Source organism: Scomber scombrus, chromosome 2 (assembly GCF_963691925.1).
Source record: "Scomber scombrus chromosome 2, fScoSco1.1, whole genome shotgun sequence".
Taxonomy (NCBI): Eukaryota; Metazoa; Chordata; class Actinopteri; order Scombriformes; family Scombridae; genus Scomber; species Scomber scombrus.
This window is the reverse complement of record NC_084971.1, coordinates 18438528-18466239: the sequence shown is the minus strand read 5'-3', so window position 1 is coordinate 18466239 and position 27712 is coordinate 18438528. Positions and strand designations below refer to the sequence as shown.

The window sequence follows — 27712 nt, the reverse complement described above, 5'->3', positions numbered from 1 at the left end:
TGTGGAAATCTCCATTCAGCCAGTGTTTGGTTTGGCTCAAGACATGAGCTGCATGTTTAAAGCACACAGATCAGAGTGAAAGATGACAGATTAACAGTATTAATTACAGTATTATTAATGACAATAAGAATCTTTTGTTGATCCCTGTATGGAAAGTCTTTTGTCTTGTCCTCCTCCACAGGGAAGTCAAAGGTCAGGGTCGTTTTTTCTGGAGCTGTTGCAGTGTCAGCAGCTTCAATTCATTGTTGCCTTAAGAAACACACAGTCATTGTGGAACATGAGAGACAACAGTATGTGTAAAATAGGCCAGAATCAAACAGATGGATGTTTTGCGAGTCCATATTGCATATTAGAAAAATGCTTCAATCTGTGAGTACTCTTTTAATGTTAATTATTGCCCCACAATGCAACATACACAATGGAGCCATTTCTCACTGCTGCAATAAAAAAATTAAAAAATTGAAAAAAATGGTGAATCATTGTGTGACAGCTCCTGGAAAATGTTGGAAAACAAAAAAGTTTTTGATCTTAAGAAAGACGTTTTGCTTACTCTTATTTGGCATTCACGTAAATTATATAAACTGGATCATACCTGATAGAAGTCTGAGGAGCAAAACCGGAATACAAGTGAAGTATGTGGGACTCTTTGGTTCTTTCATGGTTTGTTAATGATGCAACGCACCTGTTAATAAGGCTTTGTATACAGAATGCAAAAACGATGTTCTATAAATGTAATTTTAAGTTAGCCGATCAACAGAAAATTAATTTGCAACTCTTTTGATAACTGATTAATTTGATGGTTTCAGTAATTCTTCACTGTGACACTGCCGACCATTTTCTGGTTCTAGTTTCATAAATGTGACATCATGTTGTTTTTCTTTGCCATATATGACACTGAATTTCATATCTTGATGTTTCGGATTGTTAGTCAAACAAAATTTAATACATCACCGGGACCTCTGAGAAATCGTGAATGCCATTTTAGCCACTATTTTTTTAAAAACATTTCATGGACTAAATGATTAATAGGGGAAATACTCAGTAGTTGAAGCCTTAGATAAGTTTGTAGTATGGAGTTGGGACACCTCAGCAGGGTGGAGCTTGACACTGCAGTGGCTTCAACTTCACTGCTCCAATTGATGGATGGAGCTGAGGAATTTTAACATTTGTGAAAGTCGTCACTGCAGTGTTTTGTTCTGTACTACAATTTGTCACAAGCTGGCAGCTTTATTGTGATGAAAATGAACAGCCCACTGCATTCACTTAAATTGACCAAATTTACCAATGATCATGGTTTATTTGTTAGTTTAAAATGTTTCTGTTAGAGACGCAGATCTGACTTGAGCCACTGGTTAATTAAAAGGTGCGCCCAGGGGACCTCAAACAGGCTTAGGAATGCGAGGAGAAAAAGATCTTGCTGGGGGCTCTGAGTGTAATCATATACTCCTGTTATTCTGCTCAGGACTTTGAGGGGATGTGTAAGAACACAGAAAAAAACGAGTAACTGGAAGTGCAAATAGTGGTTATCAAGATCTGAACGAGATATTATTGCAGGACAAGATTCTTTTTTTTTTTTTTTGATTTATTATGTAATTGTTTTAGTGGCATTTATTGGAAGGATTTACATATAGTAGGTTGGTAAATAGTAACCAGATATGAATATATTTCATATTAACTTCCTTTTATTGAGACTACATAGCACTGTGCACCTTGTTTATGGTGTTGGTGACTGTTTGGTAACAGTAGTAGTTCCACTGAATCTGTCCCTGAGCTTTTATTGTACCCAGAATCTGGAAGCAGTTTTAACATAGTAACGATCACGTTAATATTTAACACTAAGAGTAATCGGAGTTACACTGGTGGCAACAGCATAATAAAGATGTCTTTTATCATGGGAAACTAAAAATTCTTATCTGAATTTCTTAGTTTTATTGTGGATTTCTATGATTTTTTGTGGCCTTTTTAGGGTCTGCTGTTTCTGTTGTGTACACATGCACATGCATACTAACTGAGTCACCACTTGCCCAAACTTGTTTTTTCTAGAACCTACAGTGGAAAGGGGCTCCTTTGAAACAAACGCATGTCTGTGTTTTAAATAGTCTGCACAGTATATTTGCATATGTTCGAAACCTCATATCAAGCCTGTACTGACTGACATGTTTAGACAGGAGGTGGTACAATCAAGACCGACTTTCAGTCTGACACATGTGAGTGCATTTACCGTAGAGGTCGAGAAAAAAAAAAAAAAATTGGCTTCAGATGTGCTGAAAGGATATGAAATATATTTATAAGTACAGAATAATAGTATAATCATCAATTAAAACAAAAACATGTGCAAGGAGAGTAAAAGTAAAGTATCTTTACAGTGTAAATCAACAGATTTGTTGCAATCAGTGAAGTGTACGAGCACACAGACACACTTACATTCACGTACAAACACTCCAAGCTGCAGATCAGGTTGAAGGGATTCAGTGTTGAATACAGTAAATGATTAATAGCTGACAGACTGTCTCGACAGCAGAGGTTTCCTGCAGTATCTGAAGATTGAGACACGTTTGTTCTGCAGTAATTTGAAGTAACTGATCAGACTCTCTGTACTTCGCCCCCCCACCCCAACTAAGAAAGGCACAACCACCGTTTTAAAGTTTTTCTGCTGAAACTGCATCTATTTCTCTTTCCACACAGATGGATCGAAGTGTATTCAAAAGGTGAAAAAACAGGATGTGAAATGGACTGGATTTATTGTGTTGCTCTTCCTGTAAGCTACTGAAACTAAAAGAAGTTTTAAGTGTACAGGATCAGGAAAGTGACGGCCAAATAGAGAGAACGTGGAAGACTAAAAATGTGGAGGAGGAATCAAAAAATAGTTCACCTCTGAGTACAAGCACCACCATCCAAAATCTAATATCATTTAGCTTATGTCACATTCATCCTTTTTTTTTTTTTTAAATAAGAAAATAACACTTTGTCATGAAGTTTACTTCTTCACCCGTCCCTTCAGCTCTTGTTCTCTCTCTCTTAGTCTCTTCTTTTTTTTCTTTGGAAACAGTCTAAGGTATGGTTGAAAGTGATCGATAATATGTTCTTTCAAAAGTTCTTTGTTCGAGCTTGTTTTACATTAATAAACACATTCTTTGGCCATGTTAGCCTTGTTTCATTCAACAACAGTTCAACTTTCTCGCAGGAGCATAAAACACAGACGTCACTCATTGACATTCAAAGACAAAAATGTACAGGTGCAAATGTAACTTTTGTTTTTACAGTAGAGGCCCAGTGGGACAGTGCTATCTTTGGGGTCTGTTGGTCAAATCATGTGCTCGTTTACATATATTGAAGAAGGGTAGAGGGCCCTTGTGGCACAAACAGAACTTAAATGTAGCTCAAGAGATCTGGGATAATACATTTGCTTCTCTCTCGGTTTCTAATGTCTCTCCTCTTTTATTAAAACCTTCTGAAAAGGACACAGGTTGACGCAGGGAGTCATCTTAACGTCTCCCCTCCTTTTTCCACAACCGGCTCCTCCTCCGCTCGACTTTAACATTTGGAAAATGATTGGGTGCAGCTACAAACCCTTTGGAAGAGCCAATGGATGTGGCAGGGAGTCCACAGTCCTGTTCCCCAGCCCCTCTCTGCCTTCCACCTGTGCTTCTGCTGTAACTACATGTCTTTCAGAGGGCGGAGGGAGTTTGTGTCCGTCGGGGGTTGTTTGTATGCCCAGGCTGGCAAGGAGGTCCTTGAGGTGTGTGACGGTGCTCAACAACTGCTTCTTCTCCTCTTCCAGAGAAGAGACCTGCTGCTTCAGCTGACCCTCCGACTGGACCAGAGTCTCCATTCGACCCTCCAGGCTGCACACGCGAGCATGGGACACCTGGGTGGGTGGGTGGGAGGAAATGAGTGAAGGTGACAATGATCAAAGTGTAAGATAATTTTACACGTAAGCGCACGTGTATGTACGATACCTGCAGCTCCTCAAGCAGGTCGAGGTTTTGCTGTCGGAGGCTCTGATTGGTCCTCTCGAGCTGTGCGGCTCGCTGGTGTTGGTTGAGGGTCGGGGGCGTATCCAGCAGTTCATCCTGCAAGACGTGGTACTCCACCTCATAGGCCTGGAGCTGCTTGCACACATCCATCTCACACACCTAACGCACACAGAGAGAGTTCACAATGTGCAGCAGCACTCTTAAACTCCTACAATTAATCAAAGCTCAAGTTTTAGTCCACCAGACTTAAAATTACACACGAGCAAATAGCCTGTTTTGTCTGTATTTAACTCTGTTTTAGGTTTAAAGGCCTATTTTAATTTTATTTCTGTTTTTCCCATCACTCCAATTGGTAACAATAACAATGTTTTTGCCAAAGCTCAAAGACAGCTGGGAACAAGGCATCAACTCTACAACAAAGGCCAACATGGAGAATAACATGCATGATCAGACAATCAGACAAACAGTTTAGATTCAAACCAACGTGTTTTAGTGATAAACATGTTTGTGTCAGCTATAAAATATTAAAGGCTTCTCATTGTGGGTCAGTGGGTCTTGGATTTTTCCTTCTTGTTTGCATTTGTGGTGGCGCTTGATTCCAAAGAGCAAAGGCCACACCCTTTTTTTTGTTTATAAAGCAAGACACATTGCCAAGTTCTTCCATTTTTGAGTTTAGCGTGATGATCTAAACCTATTTATTTGCAGGTAAACTGAGAGTGAACGTGAAAATGATGGAAAAAATTCCTTGTAGCACAAGTTAGAAAAGCCAAGGTGTTCAAAACTCACAGGGAATAATAATGCAGTAATTTTAGCTTGTTTTTCATTTTCTCTTTCAAATAAGTTGGCTAAACTGTGATTTTGTTTAAAGAAGACTGTCAGACTTGTTTTAAGACTGTCAGACTGATCAGTGTTTCTTCCCCTGTCTGATGTCTTTTTAACGAGGTTACCATGTTACCAGATCTCAGCAACCTAACCGCAGCTAATGGACAAAACTATGAACAAAAGTTTGTATGAAACTGGAATTTCCCTTAAAATGTTTCCTTTCACATCTCAAATTCCACAGATTCCGCAGCTCATTGTTGTCTTGTAGCTATAAATTCCACATTACTGCCTGATGAAATTTAGGACATGTTTTGTGCACATCTGGTGAGTGGCCCCATTTTTAACTGCAGGTGAAACTGTGAGTCACAGCACAGTGAACATATAGATCATATAATGAGGATAAGTGGCACTGGGGTGTGGTTGACAAAGTCATGTCAGCTCCTTCCATCTAGAGACAACTGACAGTTTCCGGAGACGGAGAATGTTTTATGTTGCCATCAGTTTACATGCATGAGACAGACTCACGAAAACAAAACAATATTACTATATTAATTATGACTCTGGGATTGTTGGTTATTGGAGTCTTTGCACATGTGAGCCTTTTTTTCCCACCACAAACACTGATACGCATGAGGTGATGGTTAAATGACTTCAGTGATACTCCACCCATCAGTCGCTCTCATCACTGTTATAGGAGAGGGTGTGGTTGACTTCGATAACCTCGGTCACTCAAGCAGCATATCATCCTCCATTTTCTTATGTAGTCATAAAACAATTCGATTGTATCTTCATCACTTGCTATGAGTTGTAAGAACTTATAATAAAACACCCTTGTGTAGTGAAGTGTGAAAAGTTTTTTCTTTTTTTTAATACATTTAGTAGCTCAACAACAACAACTACAACAACAACTCACATACCATAAAACAGGCACACTAAAACAGGAGAGCTACAAGAGGTCAATGACTCACCAGTAACTAACTTAAAGAGATTATTTGTCTTTGATATCATGGTAGCTGTACTTTTAAAATCTTTGGGTGTATTATCCATTTGTGGGCAAAATGAATCAGCAGGACTGCTTCAAGACAATACTGTATTTTATATTATTTTTGCATAAATGTGATAAGAGCTGCAAGGATTAGTCAAGAGAAAATGAATCTGCAACTGATAACTGAATAATTGTCATTTTTTAATTAAAATTCGCAAAAAATGTGCTTGTTGCAGCTCAAATTTGAGGATTTGAAGCTTTTCACTGTTGTTCATGATAGCAAACTTAATATATTAAGATTTTGGACTGTTGATTGATATTGATATTTTTTGGCATTAAGAAATATTTTGTAGATTTTTCGGTACAATTATTGGGGAAACACTGATGGTATCTGAAGTAAAGTGCATTACTTTTATAAATGTACTTAGTGACTTTCCACCACTGCAGATGGGCCATAAGCCACAGCACGTAATAACAGAGAGGAACACACTCTGTCGACATTTTAAAGATTACTTCTAAGAGGTTCTAAGTACTCAGGCTGCCACAGTGGTACATTTTATAGGGAGTTGTAATTTTATGTATGCTAACAAATTAGAGTTACTTTGTACTTAAATCAGAGTTACAGTTTGCTGACTAACTCACAACTCCTTCTCTCTCTCACCTGGTTGATGGTTTTCTCCATCTGCACCAGGCCCAGGTTGGGCAGCGTGGTCTTGATGAAGTCCACTATGGACTCCAGGCTGTCGTGCTGCAGGATCAGAGGCTTGTGGCTCCCCAGTAGACTCAAGGCCACCTTGAAGATGACCTCTGACCCCTGCAGAAATAACATATCTGACAGAAAGAGAAGAAGAAAAAGGAGGAGAGGAGTCAGAGTTAAGGGAAAAACAAAAATAAATAAAAGAGAAAGAAAACAATAACATAGGTGATTACTAAATGCCCTGATTTGACGTCATGTTCATACTCACAACAAAGCTTATTGTGTTGATTGATGACTTAAAGGGTTTCTTGTGATCGGCAGTTTGACGTCCGTGCAAAAGGTTTATGCAAACATAAAGATAGTCCTGTCCGAATATGGAGAGAGTTTGTAGGTGTGTGTATTTGTGTGTGTGCTTTGAATGCATCCGGGTGTGGTATGGGTTAGGCACAACTGCATGACATCAAATAAGAGTGAGTGATATGTGAGTGGACCCACATATCATATCAAAGACTACACAGCGCTATGATGATGCCCTTTGGCTCACGCACACGCACGCTGTTATGCGCGGATAAGCATGAGGAGCCAGTGAGTCTGGTTCAGTGACTAAGCACCATGTAAGAAATTAGGCATGAAAAAAACAGTAAAGAAGGAATGAGGGAGACACACAGACACACACACACACACACAGACACAGACACACACACACACACACACACACACACACACACACACACACACACACACACACACACACACACACACACACACACACACACACACACACACACACACACACACACACACACACAACAAGGGCCTGTGGGTGTGATGGTATTTACATAAATGATAAAAGGTCACTTGAGAGGAAAACAACAGTGTATAACTGACTAAAAGATTTTATCTCAAATGTGTGTATGACTCAGCATATGACATTATAATCAAAGGAAACTGCTGTCCAAGTTTGATAATAGTTTTAATTATTAATAATAAGTCAATTAACAGCTATTAGCAACTATTTTTGTTATACCTGTTATTTTCTCAGTAAAAATGACCATTGTTCTTTAGTTACAGCTTCCCCTTTGTAAGGGTTTCAATCATTTAAAATCAGTAAACAGATTTTGTTGGGTTTTTGACAGGTGATCACACAAAATGAGGCATCTGAAGTCAGACTCTTCACATGGACAAAAAAAATGTAATTGTTGTCATTGTTGTTTCAATGTTTTCTGAATTTTAAGTTTTATGGTTTATAATGAAAAAAATTCATAGTTGCAGCCGAAATTAAAATAAAACTTCAGTTTTACAATATACAGTGACACTTCTTGACAACATCTTCTTCTCCTTACTGCTAAACTTTTTTAATGCCGTGTTTTACTCTCTGAATCTTTCCTCCTCTTGCTCCTTACATAATTGTTTGCTTATTTTCATCTTGCACCACCTCTTTCCTCCCTCTTTCATCATTTGGGATCAAGGGAGAGAGGGAGAGATAATCTAAACATCTTGGTTTAAGCTCCACCATCCTGCACCTTTCCTGCATGATACTGCAGAGCTTTTTTAAAGACTTTGTTTAATGAAGGCAGATACATATAGCACGCATTCCTCATACAGTAACTCACCAAAGACTCTGGCCACGAAGCCGAGGGGGAAGTGTGAGGCGAAGGCGGTAAGGAACCAAGGGGTGGCGTATAAGCTGGGTCCGATTTCCTGCTGCTCAAGGTGGGTGTGCAGATCTCTGTGGTAGTCATGAAGCAGCCGTGACAACTGGTACATCTGAATCTGGCATGAACACGAACATGACACAGACAGCTTTGTTTACTGGTTTGACTGGGAGGATACAGCTGAGTGTACAGTATGTGCAGAATGCCATTTTATCATTTTACACATAGATTTAAAGTTGGATCTGGTTGAAATGTTTAACTATAGCTGTTTAGGGCTCTTTTAGTTGGGGGGGCCTCGAGAAGCTGCCCATAGTTAAGTCTGTCACTATACATCAATGCAACACACTGAGCATTTTGAATGGAGCAAAATAAACATAATTATTTATTTCCTCAACATTTTAATGGTGTTTTTATTATTGCACTGACAACTATAGATAATAATAACTACATTTTGATTTTGGGACCAAAGCACAAAATTAGCACCAACCACCAGCCAAATGCTGGTAAAATATACAAGAGGCTGCTAGATTTACTTCACTCACCAGCCAAAAAAACCCAATTATCTATTATCTATCTATTATCTATATGCAATAATCTACTGAGTGGCTGGTAAAATTTGGACATTTACTAGCCATTTGGCTGATGGATAAAAAAGTTAATTTTATTTAGTATTTAAACAATACATTTGTTACCTTATTTAGACACAAAAATGTAAGACTGTTAAGATGATCACTATAATTTTGAAAACAGAAATGAGGAATGTGATTTCCTCGTAATGACATCAGTGCTGAGGTAAGCTGATAAATGGACATAAGAGATGGTGACCTGCAGTCCCCTGCTGTGTATTCAGATCCATGTTTAGGTGTGTAGGGGGAAATTACACTTTTAATAAATATGTACTATGGAACTAAGGACTTAGAGGCACAGTGTGTGCAGACATTTTACCTGCAGGGTGATCATGTCAGGCCTGTACTGTTTCCGGAGCCCAATGTCATACATTAGAAATTTGAGCATGTTGAAGGCATCCTCTTCCCCCATGTGTAACAGCAGCACTCCTGCAATGAAGGACAAGCCCTGGCAGTAGCCCACCTACAATAACAACAAAAATAAACTTGACATCTGTGCAAACAGGGCAGGGGAAATAAGCTTTAGCCTAAAAGACAGATGACAGATCCATTTACAAAAACAAGAAAGTGAAACAGAATGAACGCCATAAACACGACATGAATGTTACCTCAGGGTCCAGCAGTGAGTAGGCCTTCAGCAAATTATATAGAGACAGCTGTCCTGCCCCCAGCTGCGCTTGGAAATATGGGTGAGTGGGAAAAGTGCGACCTGAGACAGAAGAAAAGGGAGAGATTTTTAGTATGCGACACAACTGAGATCAAACTGATATACAACTAAAAATGCAATAACACAATTTATTAGATTGTGTTAACTTGATCTCACCTGAAATACTCATAAAAACAATCTGAGAATAATCTATCAGACACCGAAGCCTCTGGGTGTGTACACGTGTTTGAGCAAAGCATCAACCCTGCTAAACCTCGCCTCGGGATGCTAGACTTCACACTTTGCTGCTGATGTTGAAAAAGGGGGCTCAGTGCACGCATGTGCCAAACTGTTCCAAGTCGTCACGCTTACAAATGTGTTCATGAAAACACACACAAACACGAATGTGGCTTCACACCAAGATCATATACTCTTCTTCAGAAGCTTAACATGTAAAGGTAGATGGGACATGCACCTTTCAAGAATGACAACATAATGAGGGCCTGAGATCTGTAAAAGAGCATTCTTACTGTGGATGTGTTGGTAATTGGCAGGTTTGTGTGTGTGAGTGTGTGTGTGTGTGTGTGTGTGTGTGTGTGTGTGTGTGTATGTGTGTGTGTGTGTGTGTGTGTGTGTGTGTGTTTAAAGACAGAGGCCTTCTTGACTTGACAGTGTGTGGTGACAGTGAGTCTTGAAAGAAAACAATGACGACTGTGTGAGTGTGGAATGTCCTGCGGGGGCTTTATGTTTGTGAAGATAATGCCGTGACTCCCTCCTCTGCCTTGAGGAAAAGTGTGTATGTCTGTTCTATGCGCCAAATGTTGGGTGTGGGTGTGGGTGTGCTGAACTTCACAAGCCTAAATTCTATACCTCGGTCATGATACGTAACTCTTGCTGACACTTAAACTGGCTGCTTTGGATATTTACAAGGTGCAAAGCCTTGTTGTGTTTATGCTTCAATATCATAAACACTGTGCGCTTTTATCCAACAGCATATAACACCTTTATATTGGGCCAGGTTAGCAACTGCTACTGCTGTCCCCACCCTATTCATGTAGCGTACATAACATGCTAGGCAGATGAAAGACTCAGGAACAACAGCAATAACAGAGGAGGATGGATGTGTATATGTAGGGGTGTTATATGGGTGGGGTGTGGGTATTGTGTGTGTGGGTTTGTGGGTGTAGGTGTTGGGAACGTTCGAGAGTGAAAGTGTTAAAAGTGAGGTCTGAAACACTGCAATGTTGAATCTAAAATATGTTATTGAATTAAATGTATGTGCAACAGTTAAAGTGGAGTGTGTTTGTACGCAGTTCTTTCCATACAGCAAAATAGCTCAAAAATCATGAGTATGTGTGTGCACGTTACCGAGATCTATGAGGATGGCATGCTGCTGCGAGGTGAGCTGTTTCAGCAGTTCTTTGTACGGAGTGTGATTGGGTGGGGGTCGGGCGGGGACTGTCTGCCTGATCAAGTACTGCTCCGAGAGAAACTTCCAAATCTCGCCTCGATGCTGCCTTGGGACACCTGCGGGAGATGACAGAGATGAAAATGAGAAGGGCGCGGCTGGGTGGGGTGCAGTAGTGTTAGACAGTAACATACTAACTGACAGCTGTGCAAATGCAGGACTTGCCAAAACAATTTCCATCATTCCTGACCTATTAAAGAATGCGCCGGTAGTATGCAAATCCTGAGATCTGACGTCAGGACAGGAAACTGAAGAGTCAAAGGCTCACTTCAGAGCTGCTTTACCTCAACTGTACAAGATAACTCATGTCAAACCCAGTAATTAGTTTGAGAGATTGATTATCAGAAAGCACTTTGTTTCTGTCTTGAGAAAAGGTTTGTAAATGGTGATGAGAGAGGGGAGTTCTACAATGTATTTCCCCTGAAGCTTGAGTAATGGAGGCCTTGGTAAGTGGACGTTGTGTTTAGCGTATTTATATTTTCCCTGATTACAAAAGGGTTTTTGTAGCATTCATCAAACAAAATTTTAGACTTTTGAAGACTATTTTAATAAAGTATAGAATGCAATTCAATATCTTTTTCAGTCAAAGAATAAAACCAGTGGAGACACCCACAATTATGTGTTAAGCATAAGAATTTATCAACATTTATTGCCCTATTTACACAAATTCTCAGCAGGAAGTAACTCAGTACAAGCACAGTCTGATCCAGCAACACTGCTATTTGTTGGCCAGTAGCCTTTCTGTGTGCATGTTATGTTCTGGACTTTAGTTCCCTACTGTTACACTCAAGGCCGGGGGCATAGGAGATAACCTGCCTGTCCTCTCTGGAGAACATGCTGATACTAAATAATGGACAGAACAGAAAGCCCCGTCAATGAGAGGCACACACTGGGGGTGAAGCTGCTCAAGAAAAACACACCCACTCTACTGTCATACTGGATAAAAAAAACTTCATGGAATTTATGCCGTTTTCTTTTGCTATATTTGGGAATAGGGCAGAGGCAGATGATAAGGAGAAAAGCTACAATACATATTTTCCGTTTTGGAGCTTTATACATTAAGCTCTGGTCAATATTTGGAAATACCTGGTGATTTAAAAAAAAAAAAAGCAAACATTTCCGAGAAAAACTGATATACAGTATGTATTTGAGGAGTACCTTGTGCAACTGCAGCATGTATTGTCTCTGTGTCAAATTTGACCTTTGCCCTCCCAGGAGTTCCCAGCATCTTCTCCCACACCAGAGTGACCTCCTTTAGACACGGAGTAATTTCTTCATAGTCCAGCTTCAGGCGCTTGTTTTGCAGGTCGCTCTCTGAGGCTACAAACATGAAAACACAGACAATATACATCAATCATTAGAATGCCCCAGTGCCCTTTGGTCTTGGGGTGCGTGGGTGGTCTTTTTGTTTTGTTTTTTTGCAGGCAGTTCTTTAAAGCTATTTAAGTCTACCTGCACAGAGACTAGTGTGCTGTTCTCTTCACAGAGCACCAAACCCTGTAGCCCTGTACTTTTTATGTTTACCTTCAAGTTTTGTTATGCACCGACATCAGTCCCTGCACTCATTCACTTTCATACTGACACTGATTTTCACAAGGTCTTCTCTCAAGTCTGTCATTAAAAATTAAAACATTTCACAAAATTAAATAATCAGACAAAAAACTGACATAATAATTGTGAGAGAAATGTAGATGGCAATTTAACCAGAATATATAATCTCAATAATTAATAACAACAGTGTATAAAAACAGTGTAGAGGAGAAAATGTAACTGCAGCAATTCAATGAGCTCCTCTGCTATGATCAGAAAAAACAAATTCAAATAGATATATCGAAGAATACCATCAATTTTAGACCAAAAAAAAAAAAAAAAAAGTTTTTTGGCAAAGGTCTGTCAATAATCATCTAGACTCTAGATGATTATTGACAGCCTCACTCATGATCTGTACTCTAGATTCTAGAGTACAAGATGCAGGATGTATCAGACTCTTGTTAATGAATCAAAGACAGAAACCTTTTAATTTTTTTTATTTGGAAATTTCATTTGGCAAATGGCTCAAACTGTCAGAATCAGCTTACAAGTTGTGAGAAAACTGCTGGAGCGGCGCTGCAGGTTGTTCTTAATGTCAATGTCTTTGTTCATACTGTAGCATCAGAAGGTAGCAGGGTCACAGCTGTGTGTGTCTGATCACACAACTAGAAGAAATCGTCTAGCTACATGACATGTTATAACACACCAGATGAAAAACAGATTGACAGTTTTAATTAGTTCCAATCATGTTATAATTTGGAGGCAGGGAGAAAAATCAAGGAATGTCAGATAGGCCCCTTGGATAACTTTTTATTTTGATTAAGCCCTGTCATATTTTTCTCATTGAATGATAAAATTGGCGGGGAAAGCCTGGCCCATGACTTTGTGACTAACGCAACATATAAACTCAACAGAAACACACAAACTGTGAATTCCGTTGCGACATGTTGACACCACTGATCAAAGAAGGTGAGGGCACACCCAGCGCCCCTCATCTGTTCCTCTCTTTCTGACAACACCCTTCCTCTCTCCACTCTCCTAATCTCTTAACCCACAGCCCATCTCTTCTCTTTCTGTTTCTCGCCGACACTCAACTCTTTTCTTCTTATTCAATCCCACATTTGTCTTGTCTGTCAACCACATTCTCTCTCTCTCTCTCCCTCCTTCCCTTGTGGACTTCTCCACCCTTTTCCGCTCATGTGTGGTATCCACCCAGTGACCAGCTGCAACTTAGCAGAGCTGGGAAGATGACATCATCATTACTGGACAGGGGAGACAGCAGGCCACTTCCTGTTCCAACCTGTACTCATACTTTCAATTTAGGTGTGTAGCAGGACTTAGCCAAATGTATTTAGAACAGATCAGAAAAATGTGGCTAGAAGTGAACTGAGGTATTTATGATAATGCCACAACTCTAATGACCTTAAGAGTAAATAACTGGTGTTTTTACATACAACATGTTGACTAAAATGTCAGAAAATTCAGTGCTTTGTAAAAAGTAGTCACGAGTGCTTAATTTAGAACTCACATCGGAGAATACAATCACTTTAAATAACTTGTCTGATAAACTGAGAACATCTCAAGAGGTCTGAATACTTGTTATGAAGTTTTGTATATCAAAGCCTATACAATCAAACACAGACAAGTAGCGGGAGTGACCTGGAAGGCATACTCTGGAGAATAAAGGAAGGGAACTTGGATGGAGCAGATAGCTGACACACCCACAATAAGAATAGATGCTATTGGAGAGGCTGTGGCTCTGCTGTCTTATCAGCTGTCTGGAGCAAGTAGAGTCTAGTCCATCAGGACACGCTCATTGGCTGCAGCCCAGTGAACACTCAAGCCATTCGCTCTCCAATATCTCCTTGCCTCCTTGGTTTTCTATTTCTCTGCCTTTCTGTTGCCGGAATACTCCACCCTTGATAACACACAACAGGATAGGATACTCCACCCTGGAGCTGACAAAGATACACACTGTCACAGTTGACCCATAAACCAAGCAACAGAGAGAGAGAGATAAACAGATAGAATAGAGGAGAGGGAGTTGAGCTCCACCCAGGCAAATAACAGATATAAAGGTGGAGCGCACCCTGTGAGAGGAATAAAATACGATTAAGTTACAGATGCACAAGAGCCCGGAGATGTGTATATTACAGCGTATAGTACATGTACAGCAAGTGTGTATCCCTGTGAGTGTGTACATGTGAGACTGAACAGAGCGAGGTTCCTGCCCACACTTGTTTTCTAACATCAACATTGACCCACATTCAATTCGTCCACACCCTTAATGTCTATGTGTGCAATGGATTAAGTGTTGCGCTGGTGTGAATTAATGACCTGCGTAAAATGCAGGTAGTTAGGGGTGTGACGCATACTTAGGTGTGTGTTGGTATGTGCCAACTGGGTCAGAAAAGAGGTGGTGCACTTAGCACACTGTTAAGATATGCCTCTACCAGCAAAAACACACACACACACACGCACAGACGCAGACCTATATATTATATAACCTGTTATTTTGTGGTGGGTTCAAATATAAACAAAGAAAAAATAGGTGTGCAGTCAATTACCTGAACTGTGTGTGGGTGTGTGTGTGTGTGTGTGTGTGAGAGAGTGCACATCTGGTAAGGCTGGTTGCCAGAGGTGGATAAAAGAAGACTTGCTTGTCTTGTTATGTAACTTCTAGATACACCAACTCATCATGTAATTCAACTGCATTACAAAGTGAGTGATGCCAACACTGTTAAATGAAACAAAGCTGCTGCTCTTGTTATCATGCCGACAGACAACAAATCAAATATAACTCTGTAAGACCAGCCAGCAGTAAAATGTATAGTTACTATACATATGCAAGAATGTGATTGCTATTGATGGTAATGAGGTATTACACAATTATCCTTGTTGTTTAAGCCTGTGTGCACAAACATTAGCAAAGACTTTATTGTGTGCTTTATTTGTTTGTTTCTGTGGGGATAGGTGGGGCATTTTCCCCACCATTCATCCATCTCACTCACCCTGCAGTTTCTGGTTCTCCCTTTCCATCCTCTGAAGCAGGATCTGCTGCAGGATGGCCTTCCTCCAGAGCTCCCTCAGGTCCTCTTTGCTCCTCTTCATTCGTTCTTCAGGCACCACCCTCATGGACGAGTCCCCACTTCCTCCACCTACCACCTGGCCCACGCACACCCGGCCCCCCTCTAGACAGGAATCCCCCCGCTCTGAAAGACATATCAGATAATATAACATTGTTGTGCAACATTAGGCATCTACTGAAGCAGAAGATGAAAGTACACAGAACAATTTAAAAAAAATCATAACATTTTTGTAAGCAGAACTGCATGAAACAGCGGATTGGGCTTGTAGAAATATAGAAAATAAGAAATGTGTGATGTGAAATTTGAGAATACATACTCACAAAAACAAACAATTTGATAATTTAGTTTAGTTGACTTACGAACTTACAGTCAAAAATGTAAAAAATGTACTGTATATTTTAACATAATGCAGTATGTGATTAAGTGATCAGTTATGATTATCAAAACAGTTCTCCATACATTTCAATCAACTAAGTGATTATTCGACGTTTCAGTGCTTCAAAGGTCTTACATACCAACAATTTTTGGGAGGATTACAGAGGTGAAAACGGGTTATTGTCACTACAATTAATCCAGTGTTTCATCCTTCAAGTGTTTCAAAAGGATTTTTTAATGCTTAAATTTGTTTGTAAGTATGAACAAAGGAGAGTGAGAAATGGGCGAAATGCAGAACCCAGACAAGAAAATGTCAACTGGGTTAAAACTGGAAAGAGACCGCTTGACCTCTTTTTTCTCTGTCAATCCCTTGGACACTCATGCATAATAAAAGGAAGATTCTAAACATAGATACATTTGACACTGTTGGTTACAACGCATGCAGAGTAAAAAAAAAAGTGTTTGTGTGACTCCACCCCAAAGTACAGGGTGGATCCCAAACCTCAAAATACCCTGTGTTGTTTAGAGGAAGGACATAACAACTATCCTGATAGCACTTGCTTCTCTTTCACTTCGTAGGAAGATTAAATTTTGATCTTGCACACATAGACGCACGCAGACACACTCACACACATACAGACACATGCACACATAGCTTAGCTTGACATAGGTATGTAAAGTTGATGCTAATCTTTCCAAAGACTCAGGAAAATCAAAAATATGTAAGACACGTAACCCTTTGAACCAGTCAAACATTTGAACACACCTTCACATTAATGAGAAAGTGTGTCAAAGTTTTTCACTGGTACTGAATACTAAAAAAACAAACCTACAGACTGTACATTAACACATTACACACACATGATGACAATAGTGTTTTTTGTGCCAAATGATGTTAACATTAATGTATGCCTTTGTGTCTGCATCAGGGAGACATTCAAAGACAGCACAGTCACTATACAAACATATGGCTCTTAAGTAATGAAAGAAGTCAAGACAGACCAGACAGATGTTTGATACTGCATAAGCGCACGCACACGCACACACACACGCACACGCACACACACACGCACACGCACACGCACACGCACACGCACACGCACACGCACACGCACACACACACACACACACACACACACACACACACACAGGGACTCTCCACTGACTCAGCCCCTTACCCTAATCTAACCTTATCCACAAGAACTCCAATGTGTGCCTAACTTTAATACTAAAACCATGTCTTAACGCCAAAATAACCACACATACACACACCCTCTTGCACAAAGTGGCACAATCCACTCCCTGAGTAAACACTCCAACTTAGCCAAAACCCAGCACACGGACAAACACACAGACACACATACACACATACTCTCAAACATGCAAAGTGGGTCAACAAGACTGGCGCTTTCCTCTGGCGCTGTCTGTGTGTGGACTGTCAACATGACCTTGAGGGCCCCCCCCCAAACACACGCGCACACACACTCGACACACCCATGACCTCATGTATGCAGGCACGCACACACACACACACACATACATAAATACACACCCAAGTACTGCATTAAGCTGGCACACTGACCAGCTAAAAGAGAGTGTTTTTCAAGCACGTCACGGCATATGACTGTTGAAATAAAAGTTCAGGTGCAGATTTAATTAAGAATAAAGACTGATGTCACACCTGCTGTTTACCTTTGTAAAGATGTTTGATTTGTAAAGATACTTAATGTACTATGACAGGTTCACACCTAGCTAATTACTTAAGAAGAACACAATCACTGAGAGGGCGGATAAAAAGGTCACATTAATCCCACATTCCATGTTGCATTTATTAGACCCAAAAAACTAAAACTAAATAATAGTGGCAACACCTTAAAATGTTACAATTACGACATTGTGAATCATAACTCCTTCAGAATGTTATATGTTAAATTGTTGAGAGATGTTAATTGATCAGTATACAAACGTAGCTGCAGTGCACTCTTAAAGCCACAATGTTTAAAATCCAGAGATTTTAGACTTTGGCACCCCCAGTGGCTGCATGCAACACAGCAGGCATCAGCAATGCCTGGCTTTCTGCACACAGTAGCTGATTTGTAAATATCCTGTTTCACTGAGTGTCAGGAGTCTTATAGTGACAACAGCTTTACAGTTAGGTGCTGTTTCTGTCATTGTCCTATGTTGTGTGATTTTTAAGGGCCTTTTGTTTTTACACTTGAAAGTCCAAACCAAGTTCCATGTTTTTGTCAAAATGCATACATTTGATCACGTTAGTTTTGGTTTCACATTACAGCTATGTAAGAGCACAAAAGAACCTACGTTCTGTCATCATCACCAACATGGGCCTATACTTGACATGGATTGGTTTGTAGAAGGACGAGTGTCTGACGTTGATGTGTTGTCAATTCGGTGTGCAGCCTTCTGTCACCATTTGAATTCATGGAGAAAAATGAATGAACAGATTAATTTTATTGCCACTATAATAATATTATTATGGCATTATAACCAGCAGCAGCTTTTTATACTGCTGCCACTGCTTTTTCATGTTCACGTGGCATTGCTCTCCCGTCCTCTCATCCTATCTGAGAAATACCTGAAAAGTGTCAACATTTTCAGTAGATTTCTTTCCAGACTTTTTATGATTCATTGGACCACATTTAATTTTAAACTTGTTTTACTCTTCTCCCCTTGTGCTACTGTACATGGTGCAACAGCACGTGGAAGGAAGATGTTGTTGAGGGAAGTTGATATTGAACTTGTTAGGAAAAAGTTGCTTATTTACACACCCAGCATTAATGGAGCAACATTATTATGTAACATAAATGTATTCACTCTTTTTTAGTTGTCTTTTTGGTCTCACTAAATCTGGAGGGAAACATCTGGCTCTTTAGTCACTAATTAATTCCACTTCATTCACCATTATGTTGTAACTGTCTACTGTGTGGTGATGAGCAGGTGGATGCAGCCAAAAACGACACTACGAAAGCTGTGAGAGTTAATCAAAACAAGTAAACGAGCTGAAACTCAGGGGGAGGTGCAGAGTCGGGGGATAATTCTCTGGAGGTTCATCACTGAGTAACAACTCTCACATTACACATTGTCATTTGATATGTTATTATAGTAAATACTGATTTTGCCCCTTTAAAAATTAAGACTATTTCCCATGCTGTGTTGACAGTATTTTTTCTATTCCTCTGGATAAATAAGCAATAGCAGCCACACAAGTGATTCATATTAGGTTGAATAAAAATGAACAGGATTGTGCAGCTTACAGTCCAAACTATAATGGCATCAAGGCATTGTGTGCTCCTGCTATTTCACTTAGGGAAATTCCATTGATGACGTGGGTTTTTTTCTCCTTTTTACTGTAAAAAGACAAGACCAACATCTATAGGCCGCTTTTTTCATGAAAATTTGGAAATTTTAGAAAATCTTTTAGAACATTTTAAAACTTCTGTTAACCACATCAATAGATCATTTACACACTCTAACACCACCCCCTTTGAAGGCTACAATAATCCCTGTTACAGTCCCCGATAATGGAGAGTAAAACTGTGTCTGACTTTCTCAATGAAAATCTCTTTCAGCAGGAAGCATCAAATAGATACAGGATGGGGTTTACTCAATATCACTGGCCCAAACTCTATGCTACAAGGTGAGTCAGTGCTTATATGACTCTGCAACAAACTATCAAAGAAATTACTTCCTTTCCATGCCTAACTTAAGTACTTTGTGTGTACATGTTTTTACATGAGCGTTTGTGGATCATATATTTTCCTTAAAGATTTCTTTTCTTTACTGTTTGCTCTTTATACAGACTTTAGAGCAAGACCAACCCAGCTACTGTATCTCAACTGTCAACACTCATTGTGTCATACATGCTTATGCATGCTTACACGCACACACACACACACACACACAATTATCAGAAATGCAAGATTTCAAGACGTGTAAGCACAAGCATGATTACCACCTCTCCACACACACACCCACACTTTTGTGTGATATATACTGAGATACAAGTTGATATTCAAAATTATCTAAGGTTAAACAATATTTCACTATATGTAAAACACCCTTCTGTTTGTATCCATCACACCTTTAAAATATTTGACAGGGCTGTCAATTCCCAGGCAGACCCAACATTTTAAATTATTTTTACTTTCCCTGGCTTCTCTGTATATTCAATTAATTTCAGACCTTTGTCAAACATTACAATAGCTCTATGGGCAAATTTCAACTGATAGTATCAGACAGAGCAACACATTCTTATTCAGTTCTGCAAAATGCAAAGCTCCAAAATCGACACAAGCTTCACAAATTTTCATGTGCGTGTAAGTCAGTTACATCTTGATAACAATGGAGATGATGTAAATGAGCCACTGATTACATTTACTTTACGTTAAAACACTCTGGTGAAAAGTTTTGTTGGGAATGACATTAGCTTTTTTAATAAATATATACTTTATGGATAGTAGCACATTTTCAAAGTACTCTTTTTTGATGCTTTGGAAAACAGTGTTTTTGTGTGAAAATTAGCAGTGGATCGTACTGATTGTGACACACAGACAGCAGGTCGAGAAAAACAAATGCCATCAGAGGGGTGATAAACTGATCCCTTACTGATCCCTGATCTCACACTCTCTTCCTTTCTTCTAAACTCACATGAACAGTCACGTTAGATGAAAGAGTGACACAGAGTGGAAAGGCTCTGTCACTGCACCACTGTCTGCACGTAGTGTTATTTTTAATATTAGCTCAGGTGTCAAAGTAAGTGTGAAGTGTCTTGCGCATGCCTTTTTAGTTTGGTAGGATATGAGGCAAAAACAAACACATAAGAGCGTGTGTTTACTCAAGTTTCTTAACCAGGGTGCCTACTTCCTTTGAAGAAGACATGTTGACGTTTACAAATGGAGCATGAAGAGTAACCCTAGTCACAACATCTCACCTGCCAACCCTCTTATATACACACCGACCGATTCACAAGAAAACAAAGCCATTATTTTTGTTACTTAGGCAAGTAATCTCAAACAGGTGTGCAAAATTCTTTGGTAAACTATGGGCACAAGTCAATGACATGAAGATGATGATCAAGTTATTTATTTCATCAAACAAAATAATGTTTTGGTCTAAAACACCATATCAGTGAACTTTGGGTTCCAGCTTTGCAGCCAGATGTTATTCTGGCGTCTTCTCTCTCGTTACCTGGGATAATCAGAGTCCACTCATGTCATCCAAGATTTTTCAAATTTAAGTTTTTAAATTATTATATATTCAGGGTGTTAGTACAATGGGCGCATTAAGAATATACACTATGTAGTAGAAAATTCAATTACATATACCGAATTACTGATGCATATTGTTAAAAAATGTTTTATATTATATGTATACATAAACTCATTCCGTGTCTTGTTCTACCTTTACCTGCAGGAATTTCAAGGTAAAGACAAAGGCCAACTCGGTCATCTTGCAAAAAAAGTCACATCAAGGATATACCATGGATAATCACGCTGTCTGACTCTTTGTAGTCTAAAAAATGCTGCACATTCTTAGTAAATCACTATCCAACATTTTTTTCCCGAAAACTTGAAGTTATGCCCATTCACACGGGTGTATTTAAAAAAAATTGTTGCCAGGCCCTTTACTAAATTGGATTAGGACTCCATTTTGACTTGTCACAGTCAGAGCAGAAAGGACATTAGACTTACAGCGCCACAAAGCAAATAGTAAGGCCTGAAATGTCTTTCCAGTGACAGAGATGACAACAAGTCAATGCCTTACTTCAAGGGCCAATGAGCAGTGGCGGAGAAATGTGTTCAGGGTTACATCAGTTTGTCTTTCTTACCGCTGGTTTCTGTGTTTTTCTGAGGAGTAGCGACCCGTAGGAAGATCTGCTGCCTCCAGGAGTGACGATGGCTGCGCAGCGGGCTTTCTCCCACCGCATATGCTGCACTTGGTGTGGACAGGGCCGCTACATCACTGAAAATACAAACAAGCACGCACACAGTCACACGGACAGGTTTACACAGTATGCCCATATAAATATTACACAGGTAGGAGCAATACTACACTGTATACACACACACATAAATATATAAAATGCAGGTATAAAATCTGTTAGATGAATCTATGAAACAAGGAGTAAAGATCACTGTGTTTGACACTAACGTGCACGATTACTTGGTGTACGTGTGTGTACCTGCTCTTTGTTTCGGGGCAATCATTCTCTTGGACAGGAGCCAAAAATTGAAATTTCAGAAAATTAGGGACAGAGGAGGAGGAGTGGAGACGAGCCCGCAGACCACCCAGAGGACTGAGATGGAGAGATGGAGGTGAAAAAGGAGGCAAAGAGGGCATGAAAAGAGAAACTTAGGCCCCGTTCACACAGAGTAATCAATTCGGAGAAATGTATTTTAATTTGATTTATTTCAAAAAAGGGGGGTAACTCCTGGCGTTTGGGCGGGGTTGTGTTTTTGTGTTATCTCAAACTGGCATCCAGTGAGTCAAAAGGGGTTCAACAAAAACACTATGGTACTCTTGTATACTTTGTAATTTCATTCATTTCTAGCGTTTGTCTGAACGGGGCCTTACACAATAATGTGGAGAAGAAGCCATAAATGTCTTAAGTAGACATGAAAAGAGATGCTGCATGAGTTGAACTGAAAAGCAATGCAGGAATGCAGGATTCTCACCTTCTTTTATTGAACCTGGCTCCAGCAGAGGGGGAGGAAGGATGATGAGGAAGCAGAGGAGAGGGGGATGAAGAGCAGGGAGGAACAGGAGGAAGGGTGGAGTCGGATGGGACAGGTCTGACAACCAGTGCAAATACAGAGAAGAAGAGAGCAAGCAAAGTCAAAGACACTGAAAAAAGAGTGAAAACACAAAAAAGAAGAAGAAAAAGAGCAAAGAAAAAGACCGAAAAAGTATTTTGAGGTACAGTAGAGCTGGGAGTACACAGTGTATGTAATGACATAATGTCTGCATTTTAAAAAAAAATTTCTTACACACTCTTTGGTTGTGGATGCAGTTTAAATAGTAAAAGTAAACGTTTTTCACCTACTTGATCGTGCTACCCACATTACTTTTAATTGCATTTTTCTAAGAATATCAAAATATTGTGAGCAGAGCTGCAATAATGAACAAATTAATCAATTGGTCAAATGACAGAAAATGATTGTAAAAACTGGTAAATAAGATACACCTTTGGTACAATTTTTTTAATTTAAAAATGGGGTGTGTCTTATACACCGGTGCATCCTATACACCAGTTAAATGCAGAGAAGTGATGGATCTATATATGGTTTTAGGTCTGTAAAAGGCTGCCCACACTTAGAACGATAACTATAAGCATCCACACTTATGAACTATAATGTCCTGTAAACAGCGGTGTGCAGCACGCGCTGCATGTTTCAGCTGTCTGAAAAAGGGATAAAAACACCTTGTGCTCCAGGATAAAAGTTGTTAATGAGAAAGGCATAAAAATACCTACCTTAGAGACTGTGGTGTAAGGCTACATATTAACACATATTAATTTTAAATTAGACATACATATTAACTGTCTACACATACACACACACTCCTTACTTGCTCTGGTGTGGAGTGTCAGTGCTGACGGAGTAGTGTCGTACGAGCTTGGGCTTGGTAGCAGCAGTAGGGTCCTGTGGTTTGTGAGTTACTGTGTGCAGGGGTGAGTACTCTGCTGAGGTGGAAGTCGGAGAATGGCTGAAGGTGCTGGCCCTTCTACGGAAGCCCTGCGGCTGAGCATCCCCAGGTAAAGAGGAGGAGGAAGGAGAAAGGGAAAGAGAGGTGTCAAGACGCTTCAGGTCTCCTGTTGAGTTGTGGCACCTGAGGGGATGACAAAAGAAAAAATATAAGCTTTACTTAATCTCAAAACATTTTGAATGGACCAGGGCCTCAGGCAGACATTCACAGTTCCCACTCTCAGCATCTTTGGGTTCTACGGGTCTGTCCTGCAGCTTCCCTACAAGTTTCCCCCACTATTTGATCCACCTCATCACCAGGTTGTGTGATACAGTGATGCTTAAATATGGCTTGTCTGGCTCCTTTCACTCTGGCAAAAGAGAGTCCAAACCCAATGCAGGACTTCAGAACCAGACCCGATGCTTTGCACAGAGGTGAGCATAACTATATGTAGCGGATTCCTCTCCACATTATGCATTAGCTTTGGCCTGTCTCCCACAAGAAATGTGACATTTCACATCCAACAGTTTTCGTAGCCAGGTGTCAGTACACCAAAGCCCCAATTTCTGACTTCCATCTATTTGGCACTGACCTCTGCCTGACCTTGCAGCTAGTTTGCCTTTTATGCCACATTATTTTATGGCTGAGCCCAAGGAGGCCCTGTGAGCTGATGACACTGTATTCGGAGGGCCGGTCTTAGCTGCTGTTGATAGTTTTGATGTAGAAACAGCTGACACCTGTAGTCCAGAGGCCTGTACTATGAAGCTGGATTAACATACCCTGGATATCTCTCCGTTACCTGGGTTGATTTACCCAGACATTTGCAATCCTGATAAGCGGTACTACGAAGCTGGTTATCAACTCGGTAATTGAACCCAGGGTTTTCCAATCTTGATCAGTGCGCGCTCACATAAAAGGGGTGGTGTTTGCAGCGTCTGACCAATCGCAAACAAGGAGAAACCCTGCAGAGCAGCCTACTTTACCATGGAGGAGCAGACAATAATTCTTTTAAAAATATGAAGAATTCAAACACATCATCTAGGCCAAAAGTAACACTGTTGCCACAGCAAAAGCCAGGAAGGTCGCTGGCAGAACATTGCCGACTCTGTTAATGCGTACATTCGTGAGATTATACAAAATGAATTTATTGGACAATATAAACGGACAGCACTCTGATCACTCAATTTCACTTTATTACGGCACAGACGTTTCGGGCAGAGCGCTTCCTCAGTGCCCTTCCTTTCGTAGCGAGATTAAGTTAGTTTAATATTCAACATTAATTTGACATTCAAAATTAATGTAAAATTAATAACCTACTGTATTATGCGCTATTGATCTTCAACCATTTGAGTGAATGATGCCACAAGGCTTATTTTTCAAATATATCTTTTCGTCAATTTATTTACAATTAATAAATAAATAACCTTACCACCACTCCAGTTTCAGAACTAGCCTATATTTTTTAATTGACCAAAATATATATTTAAAAAATAATCCTTGAGGCACATGAGGGATATTATTCTGTATGTTATACAGTTGGTTTGACATGATTCACTCAAATGGTTGAAGTGCATAATAGGTTTGTATTTTGAATGTAAAATGAATGTTGAATATTAAACTAACTTAATGTCGCTTGAAAATCTGTACCTTTCGTATAGGATGTCATCGGGGACATCAAAAGGATTGCATCTATCCCTAAAAACTCTTTCTCTCCTAAGCGCTCCTCTCACAATCCACGCACCAATGTCGACAGGATCTTCTAAGAATGGGCATGCCATTTTCCAAGAGAACTGATTGGTCAGGAAGCGGTGCTTTTATACTCGTTGATCTCTTATCCAGAATATAACCTGCTCCTGAGCAGGTCAGCCGTTCAGCTTAAGTTACCAGGGTGATTTGCGCGTGCATGCTTGTTTAAGCGTGTTTACCTGAGGGGGCTGGTGGGTCGCAGCTGGGAGGAGGCAGGGAGGGGGTCATCGTAACAGGACTGCTCCTGGCTGCTGTTGACAGTACAAATGGAAGAGCTGCTGTCACTTCCTTCACTGTTGTTCCTCTGAGCTCTGGCCTTGCTGCTTCCCTGCCAAGAACAAACACACTAAGTTTACACACATGAGTTCCTGAATGTCACCAAAGACAACGAACCCCGGACACGAACTGAAAAGCACTCATTACATAACACACTGCTTCATTAAGTTCATTAAATAAAAAACAACTATGTACTGTTTTCTAATGTTATACAAAGTAATGGCACTACTATAACACAATCACAAGTGCATACTTTCATAGAAACCAAGACAGAAAGAGTATTGTTACCTTCCAGATGCCCTCCAGGGACTCAGTGAGTGAGCGCTTTGCTCGGCTCTTGAACTGTTCGAGACGCTGCCGACTGCTACTCTGCTGCTGTGCCTCCACTGGTACTGGAGCTGGCTCCTCACACACCTGCATGTACATGGAGAGAGACACAGAGACAGACAGACAAAGAGAGACAGTGAGAGAGAGAAAGGGAGATCTTCACAGGTTTATTAGACAGCTATGTGTTGTATCCTATCATCTATCCACTTGGTGACATATTCTGTCATTGAGCTGTTGGCAGTTCGGAGGAAACACAGATCATAAATGTAATAGAGACAGAAAATGAGCAATAAAAGAAGAGACAGATTGTAATGTTTATGTGCACATAAAATACACCGACAAGTTACCTGTTTACTGTCCCCAGGCAGTGTGTGCTGATGGCTCTTCTGTCTCTCCTCATATAGATTCCTCAAAGATGCCATTATCAGCTCATTTTCTTCCTGGTCACTCTTAGGTCGAGCCCTCTGGGACACACAAACACAAAATACTATTGACTTAACATCAAATTTTTATGTTTTTTCTACATTAGTTTCTCACAATAATGTTAGCAATCTGGGACAGCTTAAATTCCTGTGCTAACAGGCACCGCAGTGTTGCAGTTCAGCTACATCACCAGCAGATGTCAGTTTAATCATAGACAAATATTCAAAGGCATTCTTCTCTTAACACACTATTAAAATGTCTCCTTTCACTGTGCATCAGCCTGAAGCTACAATGATAGATAATAACATCAAGAGGTATAAAGAATAGTTGATTCATTTCCAATGGTTAATTGAGGTACATGCTCAAACAAATCCACTTGTGTTTTTTTGTGAACAGAGACAAAAACATTGAGGGAGCCAAAGAGTATAAACAGAGATGAGGTGGCAGAAATATTTAAGTCATGTGTAAAAATGCCACATGGAAAAACTTGTGATTCCATAGTGATTCAGTTATGTTGTACTTCACTAAAGTTGCAGACAGACTGATTCATTGATAGTTGTAGTAACCTCCAGGGGGTATCTAAGGAATTTGCAACCTGCCCTACAGGTGCACGGACAAAATTAATACATTACCATAGTGTTTTCAAAGACTGACGCTTGCTCCTGGTTGTCCAGAGTGGCCAAGTGTTTCTGAAGCTCCAGCTTGGTTTTAGGTGGGTGCAGACCTTAACACAAATACAGAGTAAAAACACTGTGCTTGTCTCATTTCACATTACTTTTACATAAAGTATGTGTACAGTATGTCTGTAGGGTATGGCAAGTACTGAGGTTCAGTGGTGTTTTTTCAAATATCCCAAGCTAACTAATCTAGCAGCATAATATTGACTATGCCTTATGCTTTTGGGATGCAGCTATCTATATGATTTAAAAAATTCTATTGACCAAATCGAAGGCCTTGTTATTGTGGGCATGTAAACGTACAAAATCAGCCTGTCCTCAATCAGTTTATCAATACTGCTTTGACCAGTCATCTTAGTTAGTGAAAGGCTTGTCCAGATAAGGTTTAGCATAATCTTAACTTGGATATGACTTGTCAGAGATGAAAAGTTTACTAGCCACAGTGATACATCATTATGTTCACAAAACATTGATTATTTTGCCAAAACATAAAACATTATAGTCCCACTACTCCGTACATTCAGAGCAAACTTAAGATGTTGCTGCATACTTCTGCAAAATTTTAGATGTCTTTCTAAGCGGGCACTGGCTAGCTGGTTTGTCCTTGCAATGTGAAAACCAGCAACTATGAAACAGCATGAAGAATAGATACTAACCAAGCACACATGCAAAAATGCCAGTATTATTATCTA

General features: G+C 39.9%; 1 protein-coding gene across 2 annotated transcripts in view; it reads right to left on the bottom strand.

Annotated features, from left to right (window-relative positions):
* Positions 1 to 2109: 2109 nt before the first annotated feature.
* The window catches only part of tbc1d1 (TBC1 (tre-2/USP6, BUB2, cdc16) domain family, member 1), a 48521-nt gene continuing 22918 nt past the window's right edge, over positions 2110 to 27712 (bottom strand). For both annotated transcript variants that reach the window (XM_062435512.1, XM_062435522.1), the window contains 15 exons: positions 26976 to 27067; positions 26268 to 26384; positions 25882 to 26007; positions 25497 to 25645; positions 23455 to 23715; positions 21716 to 21849; positions 15418 to 15618; positions 12035 to 12196; positions 10777 to 10935; positions 9371 to 9471; positions 9082 to 9225; positions 8095 to 8254; positions 6446 to 6615; positions 3960 to 4136; positions 2110 to 3868 (listed from right to left, as the gene is read on the bottom strand). In XM_062435512.1, coding sequence (XP_062291496.1) covers positions 3563 to 3868; positions 3960 to 4136; positions 6446 to 6615; positions 8095 to 8254; positions 9082 to 9225; positions 9371 to 9471; positions 10777 to 10935; positions 12035 to 12196; positions 15418 to 15618; positions 21716 to 21849; positions 23455 to 23715; positions 25497 to 25645; positions 25882 to 26007; positions 26268 to 26384; positions 26976 to 27067 — 2459 coding nt within the window. In that variant the 3' untranslated portion in view covers positions 2110 to 3562. The remainder of the gene's footprint in view (positions 3869 to 3959; positions 4137 to 6445; positions 6616 to 8094; positions 8255 to 9081; positions 9226 to 9370; positions 9472 to 10776; positions 10936 to 12034; positions 12197 to 15417; positions 15619 to 21715; positions 21850 to 23454; positions 23716 to 25496; positions 25646 to 25881; positions 26008 to 26267; positions 26385 to 26975; positions 27068 to 27712) is intronic.